The sequence below is a fragment of the Python bivittatus genome, unplaced genomic scaffold, assembly GCF_059951505.1.
Source record: "Python bivittatus isolate LINGU-HERP-01145 unplaced genomic scaffold, Pbiv_v1 ctg000210_np1212, whole genome shotgun sequence".
Lineage (NCBI taxonomy): Eukaryota > Metazoa > Chordata > Lepidosauria > Squamata > Pythonidae > Python > Python bivittatus.
The window spans coordinates 6,551,590-6,571,946 of NW_028277053.1; the positions used below are offsets into that span (position 1 = coordinate 6,551,590).

General features: G+C 44.9%; 1 protein-coding gene across 11 annotated transcripts in view; it reads left to right on the forward strand.

The window, feature by feature from the left end:
- Window positions 1-2,413: 2,413 nt before the first annotated feature.
- TP53BP1 (tumor protein p53 binding protein 1) overlaps window positions 2,414-20,357 on the forward strand; it is a 40,232-nt gene continuing 22,288 nt past the window's right edge. For 2 of the 11 annotated variants that reach the window (XM_088139336.1, XM_088139338.1), the window contains exons 1-8: window positions 2,421-2,751; window positions 2,823-2,936; window positions 4,139-4,196; window positions 5,440-5,630; window positions 6,587-6,707; window positions 7,169-7,260; window positions 7,521-7,639; window positions 13,882-14,995. In XM_088139336.1, coding sequence (XP_087995462.1) covers window positions 2,550-2,751; window positions 2,823-2,936; window positions 4,139-4,196; window positions 5,440-5,630; window positions 6,587-6,707; window positions 7,169-7,260; window positions 7,521-7,639; window positions 13,882-14,995 — 2,011 coding nt within the window. In that variant the 5' untranslated portion in view covers window positions 2,421-2,549. Of the gene's footprint in view, window positions 2,752-2,822; window positions 2,937-4,138; window positions 4,197-5,439; window positions 5,718-6,586; window positions 6,708-7,168; window positions 7,261-7,520; window positions 7,640-13,881; window positions 14,996-20,357 lie in introns of those variants that run through there. The other 9 variants (XM_088139342.1, XM_088139337.1, XM_088139345.1 and 6 more) reach the window with 9 other exon arrangements.

The following is a 20,357-nucleotide window of genomic DNA, read 5'->3' on the forward strand; positions in this document are numbered from 1 at the left end:
AGCTTGGGTTGCAAACCCCGCTGGAAGAACTCGATGAGGAGTCCCTCTGGTATGTCTGGGTGCTTCTCAGCTAGATCCTTGAACTCAAATGCGAACTCGGACATCGTCCTGGATCCTTGCCTGAGCCGTTCCAGATCCCTTCGTGCTTTCAGGGCAACACACGGGTCTTCGAAACGCTTGCACAGGGCATCCATGAAGCCCAACTTTTCCAGAGCCGGTTCTTTTGTGCAATGCATTCCGACGACCCACTCCACCGCCATGCCCTCAGGGTAACTCGAAACGTAAGAAACCTTCTCTGCTTCACTGAGAAACAAATCCCCATATCCTTCCATGTAGATCTGCACCTGGGTGAGAAAACAGGCCAGTTGTTCAGCATCTCCTGCGAATCTCATGGAGATCCCCCGTTGCTACATCAGGCTCTTCTTCACCCATCTGGGTGCGTAGTCCCCATCTTCTTCACTGGACATCTCACCCTCAGCCAATCTCTCACCCGCCTCTGACAATCCAGGTGTTACTGCTGGTTCCCTGGCTGGGGGTATGAGGCCGCCCCCCCCCAGCACCCGATCCAGCACGATTCTCATAGCCCGCACATCGTCTGCTAGCGAAGCCATCTGTGTCTCCACTTTTCTCACGCGGTCCTTCAATGAGGGGCCTGGCGCTTTCACTGCCAATCGGGTCGCTCGCGAGGACTACTGGTGCCTCCTGCTGGACCTTAACCTCCTTGATTACATCGTCCGCCATCTCGTTGCTCAGTTGCACGCCGGTTAACGCAATGTAATGGACTTCCCTCAGGGCAAGTTTTTCCCTGGCAGAAGTCCTCATGGGAGTCTTAGCAAATTGTAACGATCTGCCACTCACAACTCCCAACTTCAGTAACTTTCCTTGCAACCAGTAATGGTTCAAAAGAAAGTTCATTCATTGAGAACAAGTGTACAGTTCCAAAGCATTGCTAAGACTGAGCCCGTATGCCAAAAGTTGCTTTTACCTTTTTTCTCTTTCCCCCTTGCACCCCCCTAACCTCCCAGTCTTCTCACACTTGCTCGTTGGTACGACCCTGAGCATTCCTCAGTCTCTGATAACAGCCCATCTACCTCTAATGGTCATTTCTTCCCTCCATCCTTCTAGATCCTTCCAACACCCCCACATGTCTCTTAATGGCAGAACCCAAGCAAGCAAGCAAGCTGGGAAATAATGCGGCTAACTGATTGCGAGGATTCTGACATGAAGGTTCCTCAATACCTGGTTATGCCAGCAGGCTTGGGGACCCCAGGGGACGGGTGAATTAGTGAGGTGGCTCCAGTATTATTAACAGCCCTTTTTCTATTTTCTTTTTCTGTTTCAGTTCTCCTTTTATAGTTTTACTGCTTTTTAATAATTATATAATGTTTTTAGGCAATGTTTGTTTTATATATTTATTGTTTTATTGGCTCGGTGTATGCCACCCATAGTCACTTTTTCTGAGGTGGGCAGCCATATAAATTTGATTAATAAATAAATAAACAAAACAATGTTAAGTGGGTTTGATTTTATTTTGTTTGTGTTCAAGACAAACAGCCATTTTCCTTCAAGGCAATTTGCTTCTGAGGCCTAAATCTTCATTTTCTGCACCCTGCTTCTCTGAGGCCTAACCCTTGACTCTAAGCCTAAAACCAACCCGTGTTTTCTCTACTCTTTCGCGTCTCAATAAGCTGTACATACAACTTAAAACCGGCGCTTTGGGGATCAGCGTCTGTCCTGGGGTCGTGACCTGGTTACCTGGCACCGCTCTCCGGATTAACTGCCGGGAGGGCAGAAGGGGCCGGCCGCAGGCCCGTCAGCGGGGCGAGGGCTCCTTGCCTCCAACTGCAGCCACGGAGGGGCCCTCCCAGGGTCGGCGGAGGCCGGGCCACCTTGGCGCGGCCGGCCCGGTTCCTCCTCCGATTTCTTTCCCGACTTTACCTCCCCGTCGGCAGCCCGTAAGAGCCGGCCCGGCAACGCAGAGCAGCTGAGCGACAAGCGGCGCGACGGGGCCGCGTCCGCATCCTCCTCCGGGTTCCTCGGGGCTCTCATCCGACGGAGAGCGGCGTCGGGCGCCCCAGGGGGCGCGGAAGGGACGCAGAATGAGGCCCGCAGTCGGGCGCCCTCCTCGGTTGGGAACGAAAGCCGCCGAAAACCCTCCTGGCGCCGTGGTTCGCGCAGGCTGAGCCCGAGCCGGGGGCGTGAGGCGGCCGCAAAGCAGGCGGCCGCAGTGTCCAGGCGGAGGGAGCAGACGGGCACCGGGAGGGCCGCGGCGTTGGAAGCGAAGGCCTCGCAGCCTCTCCGCACCGGGAGGCCCTCGCGGCGGGCGCGTCCCGACGGAAAGGCCCGCGGCGACCGAAGGCCACCAAAGCAGGCCCCGGCGGGGGAAGAGGCGGCGCCGGGGAGGGGGCTGCTGCGCCTACTCAGGTGTCCGGAGGGAAGGCGCCGACGGATCCCTGGGAAGGGCGGGGACGCTTCCCGCGCAGGTGCCCTGCGGCTGCGCAGAGCTGCGTCATCGCCCCGCCTACCCCGACGCCGCCGTCGTTGTCGCCATGGACCCGTCGGGCTCGGGCTGCTCCATCGCCGACACGCCTCGTCTGCTGGTGGAGGACTCGCAGCCGGAGCCGGGGCCGGGGCCGGGGCCGGGGCAGGGCGGGCAGGCGGGCGGCGCTCCCCGGCCGCCGCTGGCGCTGAGCCCGGTCCTGGAGCCGCCCCGGCCGCCGCGCTTCCTCGCGTGCCCGCAGGCCGGCGAAGGTAAGACTCGGGGGCGGGGGTCGCGGGGGCGGCCTCTCCGGGCGGCGTGCGAGTCTCTCTCTGCCTCGCAGGGTTGGCCTTCGGAGCGCTGGCGCTCTCGCCCAGCCAGGACCGGGACCGGGACCGGGACCAGGACGAGGCCGGCGGCGCGGAGCAGGAGCAGGAGGGCCGCGGCTGCGAAGGAGGTGCGGGGCGGGGGCGCGGGGCGCGGGCGGGGGGCGGGGCAGAGCGGCGGCGGCGGCGGCGGCAACGCGCGGGGTCCCCTGGGCCGGGGCTCGGCTCTCCGGCGCCTCGCTCTCGGGGCTGCGCTTTGCGCGAGCGCGCCCAGCCGCCCTCTGCCCCCGGAGCTGAGCGGCGCCTGCTGCCCGCCCGCCAGCCCGCCTGGGAGCCGCCCCCGGTTCCGGCCTGGCTTCGCCCCCTTCCTCTCTTTTCCCTCCGGCTCCTTCGCCCCGCTGTCTCTGGAGGGGTCTTGGTGGGCAGGGGGAGCGGGCGGTCCGGCAGCTGCCCTCTCCTTGCCCTCCGGCCCGCCCGGCGTTGAGCTCTCGTTGCTCGTGGCTCCCGGACGGGAGGCGAGGTGGCTCCATTGCCTGTCAGCCCCCCTCCCCGAGCCCGTTCCTGCATCGCGCTCGTGGCTGGGGGTGACAAGCCAGGAACCTACCGCTTTGCTTTACTTGCACCCACGGAATCAGGACGTGGGGTTGGGCAGCGGCTGAGCTAGAGGCAGTTAAAGCGGGTGGGGACTGCAAGATTTGTACCCGTGTGATGGGTCTGGAGGACTTTACCTGGGCAGTGGGGAAAGGTCCCCTGAAGAACCATTCTAGTGGGGGGCACTCCTGTGCCCTTTTTAAAATTGGGCTACCCTGCCTGCCACAGCAGCAATTAGGGGGGACAGTTTCTCCTGCTAAGCAGTTTGCAAATGTTTCTGCTTAAAAAGATGACCCTCTTCAGACAGAGAACAGTTTCTTGGCATCACAGTCTTTGAAGGATTGATTTAAAATGTAGGCAATGGCATCATTTGAAACTTTAGTTTAAGCTGTGATAAGATTTTCAGCTTTGAGGCCCACAGGCTGTTCTGGCCTATACAACTAGTTTTGTTAATAGCACGATGGTTGGTCTCAAAACGATTGTGAGGCCACAAAACTCCATTTGGGGATGCCTAAATATGTGCGCATCCCTGGCACACTTCACATCTGTCCTTATGCTTTGCTCTCCTGAGCAGGGTCACTGGAAGGCAGTGGGGAGAGGCTGTGGGCGAACCCTTTGGGTTGGTGCTGACTTGCTCTGGTCTGAAATCAGGTGTCCTTATGTTCTAGTGAAGCCGTTGTGGGCAGTTACATATTTCATAACCAAGCATCTATTCCTCGTTCTTTCTCTGTTCTACCTGCAGACCAAGATAAAACAGGCTGGGATGCAGTGAGAAAATCCAGGAGTGATTATCCTGAAGGGTAAATATTTATCAAATTTGTATGCTGCCCAACTGGGTGGCTCACAACAACTAAAACAGAAATACAATTAATAACAGGGTTTTAAAAAAAGATGTCAAGAATGACAAACTGGACAGGAACGAAGGAAAGGGCCATCACTCTCTCCTGCCAAAGGCCTGGGGGGAGAGCCAGGTCTTCACAGCCTTCCAAACCACAGCAGGGTGGGGGCCTTCCAGTTCTCTGGAGAAAACCTCATTTCAGAGGGCAGGCACTGCTACAGAGAAGGCATGCTTGCAGGGTCCTGAGAAATTACATTGTTGGAGGAACCTGGAGTGCACCAACCATGCCAGATGGGACCAGCTGAGCAGGTACTATGGGAGATGGGCGGTATCTCAAGTAACCAGGCCCTGTGCCGTGTAGGCCTTTATAGTTAGCGATCAGCACCTTGAATCAGACCTGGAAGCAAACTGGCAACTGGAGCAATTTGCTAAGCAGAAGTGTTACATGGGCATACCAAGGCATGCCCATTGCTGCCCATGTTGCTGCATTCTGGACCTGTTGAAGCTTCCGGGTGCTTTGCATTTGCTCTCTGGTGAGCAGAAACACTCCTTATGAGAGATATAATAGAATTCTAGAGCTGGAAGGAATTGTGCAGTTGCACAAACTAAGGCGTTTCGCTAGGGAAGGACAGCTTGCATCTTCATAGGTAGAGAGTTTCTCTGTTCTAGCTAGTGCTGTCATTAAGATGCTTTTCCTAATGTTCACCTGGAATTGCCTTCCTGTAACTTAGGATCATCATTATTCTGTGTTATTCTGCATCCTGGGATGAAGGAGAGGAGATGTTGACCTGTGTAGCATCCCTTCAGGGACTTGATCTGTGTTACCATAATTCCCCTCATCTTGGGGCCGCATGATCCTATTTCCCTTAATCCGTCCACAGAGGGCCAAATTTTCAGCTTTCTAATTACTTGGGATTGAAAAGCCCAAATTCTCTGCCTGTACATCTGATGTATATACCATTTGTTTGGACTACCTGAAAAGTTACCATTTGATATTTATTTATTTATTAAACTTGTCCCCGCCCATCTCCCCCCAATGGGGGACTCTGGGCGGCTCACAACATATTAAAACAATAAATAGATATACAATTAAAATCTATAACAATACACGTTTACAGAAATGTTTACATTTGATACCAAATATCATTGTTTACATTTGATACATATGCTGGGCTGTGAGAAATATTTGCATTTAAATTCCCCAGTTCAGGCTTTGAATCCAACCATGTTCCTGGAATAATGCAGCTCCATAAAGAAACTCCCAAGAGCCCAGCTTCTGCCTGCCCCCTCCTTGAGAAAACGCCACCCGTGAAGAGTCCTCCTCCTCAGCCGTTAGAGGATGTTGAGCCTGTGTCTTCTACGCAGGAGGATATGTTTGACCAGAACAGCACAACAGGTGAAGAGAGGCAGTAGGCTCTTCTGTGCCCACCATTCCCACTCTGAAGTCAGGGTGTCCTGGTTTGTTGCAGCTTTGCTTATCCAGGTATTTGGGGAGTGTATTATACCTAGCAGAGGAGTGCAGTCTGAGGTCTAAGGCCACATATGGCCCCAGAAGCAACTCTTTTTTGTAGACCAAGTTTTAACTGAATCATAATTTTAAGTAGGATGGTAGGAAACTTAGCAAATATAGTGGTTGTCTTACGAGCAAAATGTAAACGGAATAAAAGCAAATTTAGCATTGGTCCTTTCCCACCTACTATTTCTTGGAGAGTGGTCGGTGAATGCCACACCCACGCTTCCTGTGCAAGGGCAGAAATGAAAGCATAATGGCTTCATTTAAGATAAAATGTTCAATGCCCATTTGCACTTGTTGCATTACTAAAATGTCTATTTTTCAATATAGTAAGTAAATAAGTTTATTGTTGTAACCACAGGTTGTTACAATGTGAATATTGTAACATTACTCTCTTTTCTTGGACAGACAGCTTTGAGTATGTTGTGACCTGGATTAGCCATGTTGAGTGAAGTAACTGGCAGGGCTGTGGGTTTCTCAGAGCAGAGAGATTCTTGTCATTTTCCTGTGGCATCTTGAGAGCTGCAGTTCTCGGGCACTAAACCACCAACTGACCTTCCAGTAGCAGCTGACTGAGTTTCCAGAAATCAGCCTCTCCAGGTGGAGAGATTTCAGCTGATTTATGTAAAGGAAATGGGAGGGGGGACCCCTCTTGAATGCTGGAGAATGGAAGCCTTTTCCAGCCACGTTGTTCCTGGCAGTCACTTTCCTGCACAATGTGAAGCGTAAAGGGTCTTTTGCAGTTTGGAGTGGGCGCAGGAAAGCTGCAGTGGTAGCTGGGACATGGGTTTCAAAGTGACTTGTGTGTGGCTGAAGGTATCATACATGTTTTAATTCAGTTGGAATAGCTCCAGACAATGGTTGTGCCATGTCTAGGCTGGAAGAGGCAAATTCTCCATTATCTACTCCTGCTGATCCTCTGCAGGTCCTTCACCTCTCTGGACAAGGGCCTCTTTCCAAGTAAGTAGAAATCTTGCCATAATTGCTTTTCTTTTCTGACTGATGCTTTATCATTTATCTCTCCTGTTGAAATCCCTTAATGGGTGTGTGTCTTTCAGAACGATTCTTTTTTTTAATCAGTTGCTTTGCTTGCTGTTCCTTCTTTCTCCTTTTGGTGCTCCATGCTTTTGATTGGGTTCTTGCTCTTCTCTGAAAAGTTGAGGTGTGCAAAATATTTCAAGGTTGACTCTAAAACTTGAGAACACTTCCAGCACATTTCGAAGTTGGAATGGCAGATTTGGCGATCAGAACATTCATGCTTTGAGATGGCTTGGACAACTCCGCTGAGGAAAGCTGTTGCCATGACTGAGGCCTCTGACCGCACTTGGCTCTTAGCCTTTCATCTGCCTTTTGTTGGTAGAAGTAGAGGGGTGGGGTGCAGATGGAAGTCTTCATTTGTGGGCTGTTCTCTTCCCCCTTAGTTGTGCTTCAGGTCGTGCTAGAACAACTTCTGAAGTCTTACAGCCAGTGCCTTGTATTGTTCCAAGAAGCCCAACTGAACAGGAGGCTGAAGGTATGTCATCTCTTTGCCAGAGAGATTGGGTTATGGTTCTACAGTGGGAATGTCCTAGCTTTCCCCTTTGTTCTTAGAGGGAAGAGGGGCTGAGGACTGACCTCTTCTTAAACTTTGGAGTGAATCAGTCAGCATTCTTTTCCTTTCTTTACCATAAGGCTCTCTTGCTCTTAACTGCAGGAATAAGTCTTTCCTGTTTTCTATAGGGGTTAACCTCCACTCTGCATAGTTAACCTCCACTCTTTCACCATTTTAACCAGGAAAGCAGGAAGATGCACCACTGAAGACTCCAGGCGCTCTTGAGGCATCCATTCCAGTTTCTCAAGATGCTTTTGTGCTGCAGTCCATCCCCACACCATCACAGCCTGAGTTTTCTCACGTGAGTGACTGCCTGGGCTGCTTCTGGGTGGGTGCAGATGGCAACCAGGCAAGTGAGGAAGGCTGGCCCCTAGGTTCCTTGGTGTATGGGTTAATGAGCCTGCCATTTCTCAGGCTTTTTATATGGCAAAGAGATTCTGAAGAAATACCATGTGGAAAGCAAAGCACAGTTGTCTTCATCAGCTGGGAGATGAGCTTTCGAGGGCCTTTTCTGGCCTTCCCTAAAAAGAGAAGGGTTTCTTGCTGAAGGCCTATTCCTGGCAGAGGAGAGCAGGATATTTACAGTGTTTTTTATATTGTATTGAAGGTTTTAAAAAAGAATTAATGTAGATTAATTAATGTAATTAAGAATTAATGTAGATAATTAATGTAATTAATGTAATGTAAAAAAGAATAAATGTATTAAAGGTTTTAAAAAAGAAGAAAGCTAATACAAACTAATATAAAGTAAGGAACAAAAAAGAAAAAGAAATCAAAGAGAGCTAAAAATGCAAGAAAAAAAAGTAAAAGAAAAATAGAAAAGAAAGAAAAAGATACAAAGTGGCTTCCGATCTTTACAGCAGTTATAAGTACAATTATAAATTTACCCCTTACTCTATTGTTACAATATAACTCTCTTCTTTCTATGATTTCTCTAATCCTCAAAACCATAAATCGTAAGTTCATTTTTTTTCTGTTTTACACAAAAAGTTCATTAGGGGTTTCCAGTCTTCAATAAACATAGTGTCTTTTCAAAGAAGTCAATTTGGCCATCTCAGTGTGTTCCACCATCTTTTTCATATACAAAAATAAAGTTCCATGATGGCTGGCGTGGGTCTTCCGGGCTGCGTGGCCGTGTTCTGGAAGTTTTGTTTTCTAACGTTTCGCCAGCATCTGCAGCCACTCGTTAACCCAACCCCCCCCCCTTCAGGCATCCTCGCTGATCAATATAAATACAACAGGGTCACATCATCCTGGGCACAGAGAGAACTGCTCCTGTCTGTGCTCCTGCCCTCTGAAGATGCCAGTCACAGGTGCTGGCGAAACGTTAGGAAACAAAACTTCCAGAACACGGCCACACAGCCCGGAAGACCCACACCAGCCATCGTATGCCGGCCGTGAAAGCCTTCGACAAAGTTCCATGACTTTTCTCCAACTGTTTGTCCATCAATCCCAAAAGAAAAACCTCTGGTTTCAATTGTATATTAATCTTTAAAATCCTCTGAATCAGTACACAGTATGTATTTGAATCCAATTTTTTTTAGTTTTTTTACATGTCCACCAAGCATGATAAAATATCCCTTCTCATTGTTCACATTTCCAACATGAATTTGAAGTGCCTTTATACATTCTAGACAATTTCTCTAGTGACATACCAACGGTACATCACTTTATAAAAATTTTCTTTAACATTATAACATAATGTAAATTTCAGTCCTTTCATCTGCATATTCTCCCATTGTTCCACTTGTATGTTATAACCAAAATTTTTATCATAATTCTTTCACTTGTTCTTCTGTTTCAAATAAAAGTTTATACATTTTAGCAATAACATTCATCATTTGTACACAATTCAATTTCAAAACCAGAAACTCTTTTGTCTATTTTAAATCTTTCTAATAACTGTAAATAAGAAAAACATTGGCAACTATATCCCTCTGCCACCAGTTCTTCTCTTGATTTTATTTTGTATTCCCCTTGACAAAATTCTAGTATCTCATGATAAGTTAGCTTTTACTAACTTTGATAATAAGTCTTTGCCTGTTATTTCTTGTCTATAAAATGCTTCGTGTGCTGAGAGCCACAAAGGTGTTTTTGGGCGCAACCTTGGTTTGTATTCATTTTATATTCTCAATATGGCATGTCTAACATAATGATTTTTAAAATCCACATTAACCTTGACTTTGTCGTACCACAAATACCCATGCCATCCAAATCTCAGGTCATGTTCTTCTAACTCCAAGAGCCTTCTATTTCTCAGCAGCACCCACTCATTCATCCAAACCGAACAGCAAACTGCAAAATACAATTTCAAATCAGGTAGGCCCAATCCTCCTCTTTCCTTTGCGTCTTGTAACACCTTATATTTAATTCATGGTTTTTTTCCCAGCCACAAAAACTTAGATATATCCTCCTGCCATTGTTTAAATGGTGCATCAGTTGTCAAAACAGGTATTGTCTGAAACAAAATCATCATTCTAGGCAAAACATTCATTTTTATCATAGATTTTTTTCCCAGCAATGACAGTTGTAGTTTCTGCCATCTTAACATGTCTTTTTAACTTCATTCCGTGTCTTAACAGTTATTTTGAAATAACATACAATTCATATTTGTCGTAATGATACCCAGATATTTTACCTTCTTCTCAAGCTTAAAACCTGTTTTATTCATCAATTCTATTTGATCTTCTATTTTCATATTTTTGTTAACATCTTCATTTTCTGTTTGTTGATTTTAAAACCTATTAATGCACCACGTTCTTTTAGTTTTCTCATTAACATTTCAATTCCCTTTAAAGGATCTTCCAAAACCAACACCAAGTCATCTGCAAAAGCCCTTAACTTATAAGTTTCTTTTTAAATCTTTACTCCCACAATCCTCTCATCTTGTCTTGAATCTCTATTCAGTATTTCAAGAACCAAAATAAATAAGAGAGGAGATAGTGGGCACCCTTGTATTGTTCCTTTTTGTATCTCACAAAGCTTGTCTTGTTCCTTTTTGTATCTCACAGAGCTCCATTAACAATTATTTGTGCTTTGTGTGAAGTATAAATCAATCTTGCCCATTTTATAAAGTTCTCTCCAAAGTTCATATCTTCCAAAACTTTGAACAAGAAAGCCCAGTTCATATTGTCAAAGGCCTTCTCTGCATCTAAGAAAATCAATGTGGCTTATTTTTCTTTGTGTTTCTCCAAATATTCCAAAATGTCCAACGCATTTCTAATAATGCCTTTAACTGTCTTTTAGGTAAAAACCCAGCATTGATCTTCATGAATATATTCTTGCAAAATTATTTTCAGTCTATCAGCTAGAATCATTATGAACACATTGTAGTCATTATTCAATAATGATATTGGCCCATGGTTTCTTGTTACAGTCAAATCTTGTCCCTCTTTAGGTATTAGTGCTATACTGGCCTCTTTCCAACTCTCTGGCATCTTTCCTCCCTGTAAAATAGAGTTCACCATATTTTATAAAGGTTATAAAAGTTGATTCTCAAAACATTTATAATAAGAACCTGATAACCTGTCTGGTCCAGGCACCTTTCCTGGTTTAATTTATTTCATAGCTTCACAGACTTCTCTTATCATTATAGATCCATTCATAATCTTTTTCTGTTCCTCTGTAATCCTCAGTAAATTTTGTTTCTTTAGGTACTTATCTATTTTCTTCAGAGAGATGTCTTGTTCTTTATACAAGTTGGAATAATATTGATGAAATTCGTTTTGCATAGCCATGTTATCTGTTAATACAGTATCGCCTCTTGAAGTTTCAACATTTTCTTTCCCTTTTCTTTTCGTAATTTATATGCTAACCACTTTCCTGGTTTGTTTGCAAACTCAGAATTTTTTTGCTTTACATAATTCATTTTTATTTCCATTTCTCTTACTCTTAACATAGATAACTGTCATTGTAAAAGCTTAGTTTGTTGAGAAATACTTATCTTCTCTGGAAAGTTCTTTAATAATTCTTCTTTTCTCTTCATCTCATCCAAAATAGCTTGTGTTTTCTCTTGTCTCTTCTTTTTGAGTTCACTATTATGTTGTATGAAATAATCTCTGATAAAAACTTTAGTTGCGCCCCAAACCATTCTTGAATCAGTACCTTTATCTAAATTATTTTGAAAAAAATCTGTTAATTTCTTTTTACAATCCTCTACTATAGTTTTTTCTGTAGCAACATTTCATTTAGTCTCCATCTAAAGAACTGGATTTCCTTTTATAAACCAAATTCATAGGATTATGATCCAAAAAGTCTTTGGTAGTATCCCTACTTTAGAAATCTTAGTGGCCAAATTCTTCAAAATCCAAATCATGTCTATTCTTGAAAACGAGCTGTGCCTTTCAGAAAGGTAGGTGTACTCTCTTGAATTGTCATTTTTTTGTCTGCATATATTAAGAAGCCCTAAATTGTCCATCAGATCAGAGAAAACTTTTAGTAATTTCCCTTGAGTGATTTTAATATTTTTCTTAGAAGTTCTATCCAGTTGTGGGGAGATCACTCCATTCCCATCCCCCATCAAACATCAATTTTCGTAAGAAAAACCCATTAGTCTCTCCATAAGTCCTTTATAGTTGTTGTCCAGTCATTAAGTCATGTCTTCGTGACCCCATGAACCATATTGCGTCAGGCCTTCCTGTCCTTCACTGCCTCCCTGAGTTTGCTCAGTTTCATGCTCATTGCTTCAGTGATGCTATCTAACCATCTCATCCTCTGCCGTCCCCTTCTCCTTTTGCCTTCAATCTTTCCCAGCATCAGGGTCTTTTCCAAAGAGTCCTCTCTTAGCATTAGGTCTCATTTTGGGCATAAATTCCCAATATCAGAGTCTCAGTCCTGTGCGAATTAACTTCCACCCCAACAAATCTACCATGCTCATCAGTCAATACAAGTTCTGGTTTTAGCTGGGGGTTTAAATACAAAACAACTCCATTTCTGTTTTTAGTTGAAATAAATTCACCCAAATTTTTATAAATCAAATATTTTATGTCCTTTTTTCTAATAAGCGTCTTCTGTAGGCAAATTATATCTTGTTTTAATTTTTTCAAATAATGAAATTTTTCTCTCTTTTTCTTTTTTTCTCTTTTGAGGAGCATTTGCTTCATTTTTATTACACATTAAACTTAATTTAATTAATTTAGTGTCATCCCTTTCAGTTTCCTGTTGTACTTGTTGAGGTTTTTGTGTAGTCTTATCTGACACCTCCATTTTAGTCTCCTCCAATTCCTCTTTAAATTTTTCTGGAAATTCTCTTGTCTTCTGGACATAATTCGTGTTGAAACCTCTGCTGTTTAAAAGTAAAAATCACACCTTCCAAACATTTTCTGAAGCAAATCTGGTGTAATTCCCCCCTCTGCAGGTTACTTTCCTCTGCTTTGCTGTTTTTGCCACTTTTCTGGTGGTTGCCGTTGTAATATTGTAATCCAAAAGTGCAAGTGTCTCAGTTGCAAGGGAAAGTGTAAAAGGCAAGCTTCCCCTTTTTTTTCTTCCTGTTTTGACTTTCTGTGCCCTTAACACTTTTGTATCAAATGGCACTCCGTAGTTATAGCTAGCATCACAATCTGGCTCATATTACCTTTATCTTTTGTTTTGTAAAATCCACCAATTGTCTGTACTCTTTAATACTAAGCAACAGATATTCCTATGAAGGTCTGGTCCGTTTGTCTATTTTAATTCCAATTTGTTCAAAAGCACTTTCACCAAAAAGTGATCCTTCAAAATTACTATCCCTTTTATCCATTTTAAACGTTCTTAGATTGACTCCTTGTTAAGCTTTTAGCCAAAAGCTTTTAAATCTTTGAAGCCCTTCCCCCCCCCTTTTTAATCCAGAAAAGAAAGAATGTCGACTCACGAAGTGGAATTTTCTTATCTTGCTGCTCAGAAAATCTCCCTCTGGCTGTAAATTAATTACATCTGAAAGTGTTTAAGAAAGTGAGACTTTTGCGAAGATTGTGTCCATGTAGGCTGCGTTACGCCTGTGAGCTTGATTGAAATCCCTCAATTCCCAGCTGCTCAACTCATGAGCCAACTGCAAAAGCCTCAGTTCCTGCAGTCCCCTCACAAGGAGCAGCTATCTGGAGTGCAACTGGGCAATCTCACAATCTTTCCTTGTCTGGAAAGACTGCACCGGCCAGAATTTGCCATCAGGCCGCCAATCTTGGCCACAGTGACATGTCCACTCCTTCAGGGATGTCTGGTCCACCATAGATCTTCACCCAGAAGCCACAGGATGCTGTTTATGGTCTTGCTCTGGTTGAGACTTCTGGTTGTACTGTGTTCTTTTAAATAAATGGGGCTTGAGCACAATTTAAATAAAGGGGCAGTAGGACGAGGAGCAGTCCATACATGAAATTTGGGTTGCATATGTATCTTCAGCAGGAGAATGTATCCCCCTACCCCACCCCAAGTCATTAGCTTTCTTGGTGTGTGGTTGGAAGACTAAGCCTCTATTTGTGCTTGGCATCAGCCACTGAGGTGGCTAGTTCAGGGCTAGGTTTCAGAATAGCAGGAGTGGAGTTGTGGCATCCATTTTGTTTTCCTTTGCAGGACACCTTTCTCCCATCTCCAAGCCTGGAGGAAGGCTGTAAGACAGAAGCAGAGAAAGGAGAAAATTCTGATGTCTCTACCCCAGCAGATGGCTCTGAAGTTCTGGAGGCAGCAACATCAGCCTCTTTTGCAGAGGCTCCTCTGCCAGGGCCCCTAGAGAAAGACTGTGTTTTGGCCCTCTCTGCCAGCGAAGGTAGCCAATTGACCGCAGTGGAGGAGAAGACTGCTGTAACTGTTCCTTGTGCTTTGGTGGAGAAACTTTGCTTGCCTGATGACTGTAGTGAACAGGAGGCTAATAAGGACAGTCAGCCCTTATTTGTACAGTCAGCAGGAGGCACTTCCAGTGGTCAAGCTTGTGATGACCTTAGCAATCGAGGCAATGTGTCAAGCAAGACATCTTTGCTCCTGGAGTGTGAAGCTGTCCCAGAGGCTCCCTGTGAGAAGCCAGGAGAAGTAAAATTGCTGAATGAAGGGCTTTCCCTTCATTTGACAATTTCCCGGGAAAGAATGGCAGTAGAACAAGTGGAATATTCTGTAGTTAGAGAAGCCATTCCAAAAAATGATTCACAAGCAGCTGGCGAGCTGGCACTTGCTGGGTCAGGAAAGCAAGATCCTCTGGACAATCCCAGCGAGGCTGCGCTTGAAGTGCAGAGCATGTGCCGGAGCATTAGTCCAGGAATGATGCTGAAGCAGTCTGATTCTGAGCCCCAGCCAGAGCGGGAAAGGAGCCGGTTCCAAAGAGCCAGTATTTTTCCTGGAGAGATTCTGCATGCTGATGTCCTTCCAGGTAGGGACTGGCCCAAGGGGCAGCAACCTGTGCAAGAGCAGAGCTGGCTGCTCCCACAAAGGGAAAGGGGCTGCTTTGCAAGGACTGAGCAGGATAAAATGGCAGAGACACAAGCAGTGTGCCAGGAGCAAGGTCAAGGCGAGCCTGGCATGCTTCCTGGGAATTGTCCTGTGTCTAGAAGAGATGCTGAGGTGAGGAGCTTGCCCCTTCCTAGGAAGCAGAGAGAAGTGGTAGGGACTGAGCAGCAGGGCCAAATAATGTGCCAACAGGAGCCAGATGGGCAGCTGTGCAAAAGGACCCTTGATCCATCTACTAGCTTGTCAAATGGTAAGTATATTTTTCTGGAATGTTCCAGAATACTGTGGTGGAACTGTGAAAGCCTGTCTAATCACTCCAACCATAATTACTCTGTGTTTTGTAGAAATTCTGTAGTAACTTTTCACAAGTTAGCATAGTTTCACAGAACATGGGGAGAATGTGACTGTTGTATTCCAGATTGGGAGTCATTAGCCATAACATACTAGGTACCCAGTATATTGTTCCACCATAAATTCAACATCTGTATATCTAAGACCATCTTAGCAACTCCATAGTGCTGTCAGTCATGGACCATAACCACTTCAGAGCACTGTTATTCTTAATAAATTCTTGGCCCCAAAGTGTATCAGTTGTCCCTACTGCCAGGCATTGCATTGCATTTGAGTTTTTCCCCAAGTTTCCTACTTAGGTATACGATTAGGATAACATTGTAAGAACCCTGTAATAACACAGTGCATATAACTGTTGGAAACCAGTTGTCAAAAAATCCTTGCTTTGATATTCTGCTATTTTCAAGATAGGGTTGTTACTACTTAAGGTGATTAAACATTCTTTGATATTCAGATAAATTTATCAGGGCTTTGTTTTTTTACCTCAGTTAAAGCTGGAGCTATTCAACTAAAATTGAGAACAAACTTTCTGTAATAATTTACTAGACTCAAGAAGAGCCAGACTTGCTTTCGATCCCTTTACTGCGACTGGCACATCCAGGGTAGGAGTGATACTGCCACTCCTTTACCAGCTAGCATTTCTTTGCTTTCACAGCCAAAACGACTACTTTTATTCTTTGGAATGCAGCACCAAGATATTTTATAAAACTTTAATCAATATATGAGCATGGGAATAAGCCCATTCTTTGTAACAATGTATTTGCTAGTCCTTGAAAAGACTCCAGTAAATTTCAAAGACCAAAAGACAAAAGCTTCAAACTTCCGTAAGGCCAGAATAACTATTGCGATCCCCAGTGTTTCTATAGGGCTTTCCATTTGAGGCATTGGATGGAACAGTCCTGGGCTGAGCTGTCTGAAATCTGTGCAAAAATAAGTACTTTGGTCTGACTCATTCATCATACTATAGGTGAAGGGCAAGCACTCCTGAAGGGTCTTACTCCTTTTATAACTTCAGCATGTCCTTTACATTGTCATTTACTTTCTGTGGCTGAAATTTGATGGGCGTGCTGATCTCGTGTTCATCTTGTGCCTGAAGTGATCTGTTCTTCCTGGATTGTTGGTGATATCTCCTGTTATTTCTTCACTGCCACCAAAAGTCATCTTCATCTGCTGATGACAGGTTCTCTGTCCTCTGCTTCTGCTCAGTTCTTCCTCCTTTTGTTGACTTCATCCAATTAGGACTATCAAAATCTGTTTTAAATCATTCTACTGTTAAAATCGCTATCGCATCCTTAATATGAACCATTTTGACATTCCTGCTAATAGTTATGTATGCATGTATGTATGTATTACATTTATATCCCTCAACAATCATTTGACTTTTAGTTGTTTACATGATCATTTAAAACATCTATGATAAACATAAAAGTAAAACAAAATAAAAAAGCAAGCAATGCCACAGCTGTAAACAGCAATAAAACATCACAAGAATAAAATAAAATATAGCCCAATCTGATTAGAATGTTCTCTGAAACAACCCAGTTTCAGCCAGGCTTCAGGCCGGGGTTCAGTATAGAGACGACTTCGGTCGCATTTGTTGATGACTTGTGGCGGAGCTGGGATGGGGATGGTGATGGTGCATCCATTCTTGTGCTCCTTGATCTCTTGGCAGCTTTCTATACTGGCAATCATAGTATCCTTCTGAGCAAGCTCTGTGGGTTGGGGGCACCATTTTACTGTGGTTCTCTTCTCCGGGCCGGTTTCAGTCGGTGTTGGCAGATGGGGAGAGATCAGTCCCAGGCCCCTCCTTTGTGGCCGCAGGGGTCTCTTCTGTCTCCCCTCCTTTTCAGCATCTACATCAAACTGCTGCATGAGGTCATCCACCGGTTTGGGGCTCAGCATCATCAGTGCACCCTATATCTTTTGACTCTGGGCCAGCAAGTGAGGCTGTCAAGGTTCTGCCCCCAGTATATGGAAGCTGTGCAGGTTTGGATGGGGAGGAACCGTCTCCAACTCAATCCTATCAAGACTGAGTGGCTGTTGGTGTTTGGACTGCCCGGATCTGGGGATATTTGACCTTGGATGGGGTGGCAGCTCCCCATTCAAGGGTGGCATGCACTTGGGGGTTTTTCCTGGACACGCAGCTCCTGCTTGATGAGCAGGTGGCAGCTATGGCCAGGAAGGCCTTTGCCCAGCTTTATCTGATGTACCAGTTGCGCTCTTTCCTAGATCGGGGGGCCCTTCAGACAGTCACTCATGCCCTGGCCATCTCAGCTTGACTACTGCCACGAGCTCTACATGAAGGTGCCCTTGAAGACCATCCAGGAGCTTCAGCTGGTCCAGAATGCGATGGCATAGGCAGTGATGGGGATGCGTCATTATACCTCTGCTTCGTGAGCTGCACTGGTTGCCAGTTTGCTTCCGGGTGTGATTCAAGGTGCTGGTCACTACCTATATAGCCCTACATGGCCTAGGGCCTGGTTACTTGAGGGACTGCCTGTCTTCTATAGTATCTGCTTGGCAGGTTCCATCTGGCAGGGTTGGCATGCTCCGGGTTCCATCAGTTAATGCCATCTATCGGGACCCGGAAGAGCATCCTTCTCTGTAGCACTGCCTGGCCTCTGGAATGAGGTTCCCCTGAGGTTCAAATGCCCCCCCGCCCTACTGGTGTTTTGTAGGGCCCTGAAGACGTGGTTCTTTGCCCAGGCCCTGTGAAGCTCCCTTTTCTTCTTTTTCTTTGTTCCCATCTAGGTTTGTTAACCTTTGCCATCTTTGTTCTTTTTTGTTTTGTGTTGTTTTCTTAATGTTTTTTAACCATTTGTAAACCACCCAGAGTTGCTGGGAGTTGGGTGGCATATAGATTTAATAAATAAATAAACTCCATCTTCAGCATCTTCCTGAATGTTGTCAGGTTGGGGCCAGTCCTCCTGAGAACTGGCGCTGCTACGGAAAAGCAGCCTCTCCTGGTCTCAGCTTCTTTCCCTTTCCCAAAGGGGGAACTAGGGATAATTTCTCCCTAGAGATTCATTTTGGATTGAGCAACAGCTCTATGAATGCCCAGGTGCCAAGGCATAAGAGGCTTAGAGGTAAAAAACAGTGTTTTGAATTGTGCCCAGAAGCTGCCGAGCAGCCGGCACAGGACAAGAAGCCATGTGGACCACTGGAGCTTTTGAGCAGGAGTGCGTAAGGTGCTTCCTGTCCAGCTTTGGATTTTTATCAGACTTCAAGGGACGAAATACCACAATCCTTCCCTCAGTACAAAACTGGCATTTATCTGATGTCAGGACATTCGCTCTTCCTGAGACCTGGTCCGACTTGTAGTTTTACTGAAGTCGTCCCTGTGCTTTAGTGCTTTAGTAACCCTAACCCTAACTCTATTAGGAGATTTTCTTCGCACTGTTGTATAACAAAGAAAACAGTCCTATTATTTTCCTTCCAAACATACCTTTGAAAGTGAAAATCCTATGGATGCTTCTGCATAGGCAACTAGAAAACATTAGTAGCATTTTCAGCAATAAACATTTTAATTATGGATTTTAAAGGGGAGGGTAGGAGAGGTTTGATGCCACTGTCAGACTGACTCAAAAAAAATGAGTATCTCTTCCCAACGTGGTTTGCTGATCCACCATCACCAGTTCTTTCAAAAATTACATGATCACACTTCACGAGTAAAGTTCAAGAAGGTCTGAGTTTAAATGGGGTGATTTTTCAGCAAGGGATTCTGCTCTTCCCATTATGACATTCAGAGTTTATATGTTTTTTCTTCCCACGGTTAAAACACACCATTTCACTTTCCTGCCTATGAATGCTCCTCTCATTTTCTTTTACAGGAGACTCTTCTCTTTTTAAATGTTTCTTTGATCAGCCTTAGCATTTTGCTCTTTTTTCACATAAAATGTATTAACTTTTGTGGTAATTCCTCTCTGTTTAAAACCATAATAACTCTTCTGCTCTGATTACTGATTTGGTGCTAAGTCCTTGGAGTTCATGAGGTCACTGGAGCTAAAAGTGATCTAGTCCAGTTAATTCTATTCCTTCAGCATATTTGGTTTAGCTCCTCCTACCATTTACAGGAAGTTGAAATAACCATTTATAACCTTGGGCTGTAGGGTTTTAAATCTTCCTGAAGAAATCAAGTCCCACTTTGTTTGAGCCCTCGTTTTTGTTCTTCCTTTGTCAAGCTTGGAACGTCTATCACACCTGTGCATGCTCTGTCTTTGAGCTGTTCCTTCAGAGAGAGGGAAAAAGAAGTAGATATTTTGGTGTTACTCTCTCCTTAATTGAAGCAATCCTCTTTTATGTTGCTTTGGCTCCCCTTGGGCTCAAAGTGTTTTTTGTTCCAAGTGCATTTTCTTTCTTCTTTCTTAAGTCCAAGTCTCATCTTCCTTCCCTTCTCCCTGCATCTTTAGACATTCTGTCCTGCCCACTTAGCTGAACTGGCCTTTGTGACCTCTTCCAAATGTCTCCCTGAACTGGGATGTCTTGCTCTTCAGCTGGGGCTCCTCCAACTCAAGGCCTGTTTTCTCTCATTCTTGGAGCGGAGCGGAGCGTCCTGCTTGGGCCCTTCTGTCTGGGCAGATTGGAGCAGCAGGGGAAGCCGAGTCTGCTGGAGTCCCACGCTGGGCAGGTCTTTCATCTGGGCGAGATTCTTCAGCCTGTGTTGGCGATTTTCCTCTGTTGCTGCTCTTTGTGGATGATGGAGGCATCAGAGAAACTGTTTCTGTGAAACTCTGAGTTTTTTCCCCTTGGCAAACAGGGGGCATGGACTAGGTGTGACAGGAACAGGTGTTCTGGGTTGCCTATCTGCCCTTCCCTTTCCATTATATGGTGAGTTGGGGGGGGAGAATTGGGTTGTGGTGACTGCTTGGACAAGCCCATGCAATTTTTTTGGCATAATTAACAGTAATCCTCTGCTTTTGCTGTTTTATTCTTTCTTTATATATATAATTTTATTAAAGATTTTTACATATTAAAAGTTTTAAAAGTTAGAAAACATATTAATAAAAATGTTAAAAGAAAAAAAAAGTGCTGAAAGCAATACAAGTAGAAAAAGAAAAAAGTGAAAGATAATTAAAGAAGAGTCTTCCAGTTTTCTTTACAAACAAACTTAGTATCTTATTCTCTTCTGTTGAAACTTATTATCCCTCCTCCCTCTTCGAAGTTACATTGCAAGATTCCCTTCTATCCTATATTCAACCCTTTTTTCAATCAGCAAATCTAGAAGTCACCATTTAATTTTCTTCCATTTTCAACAAAAAGTC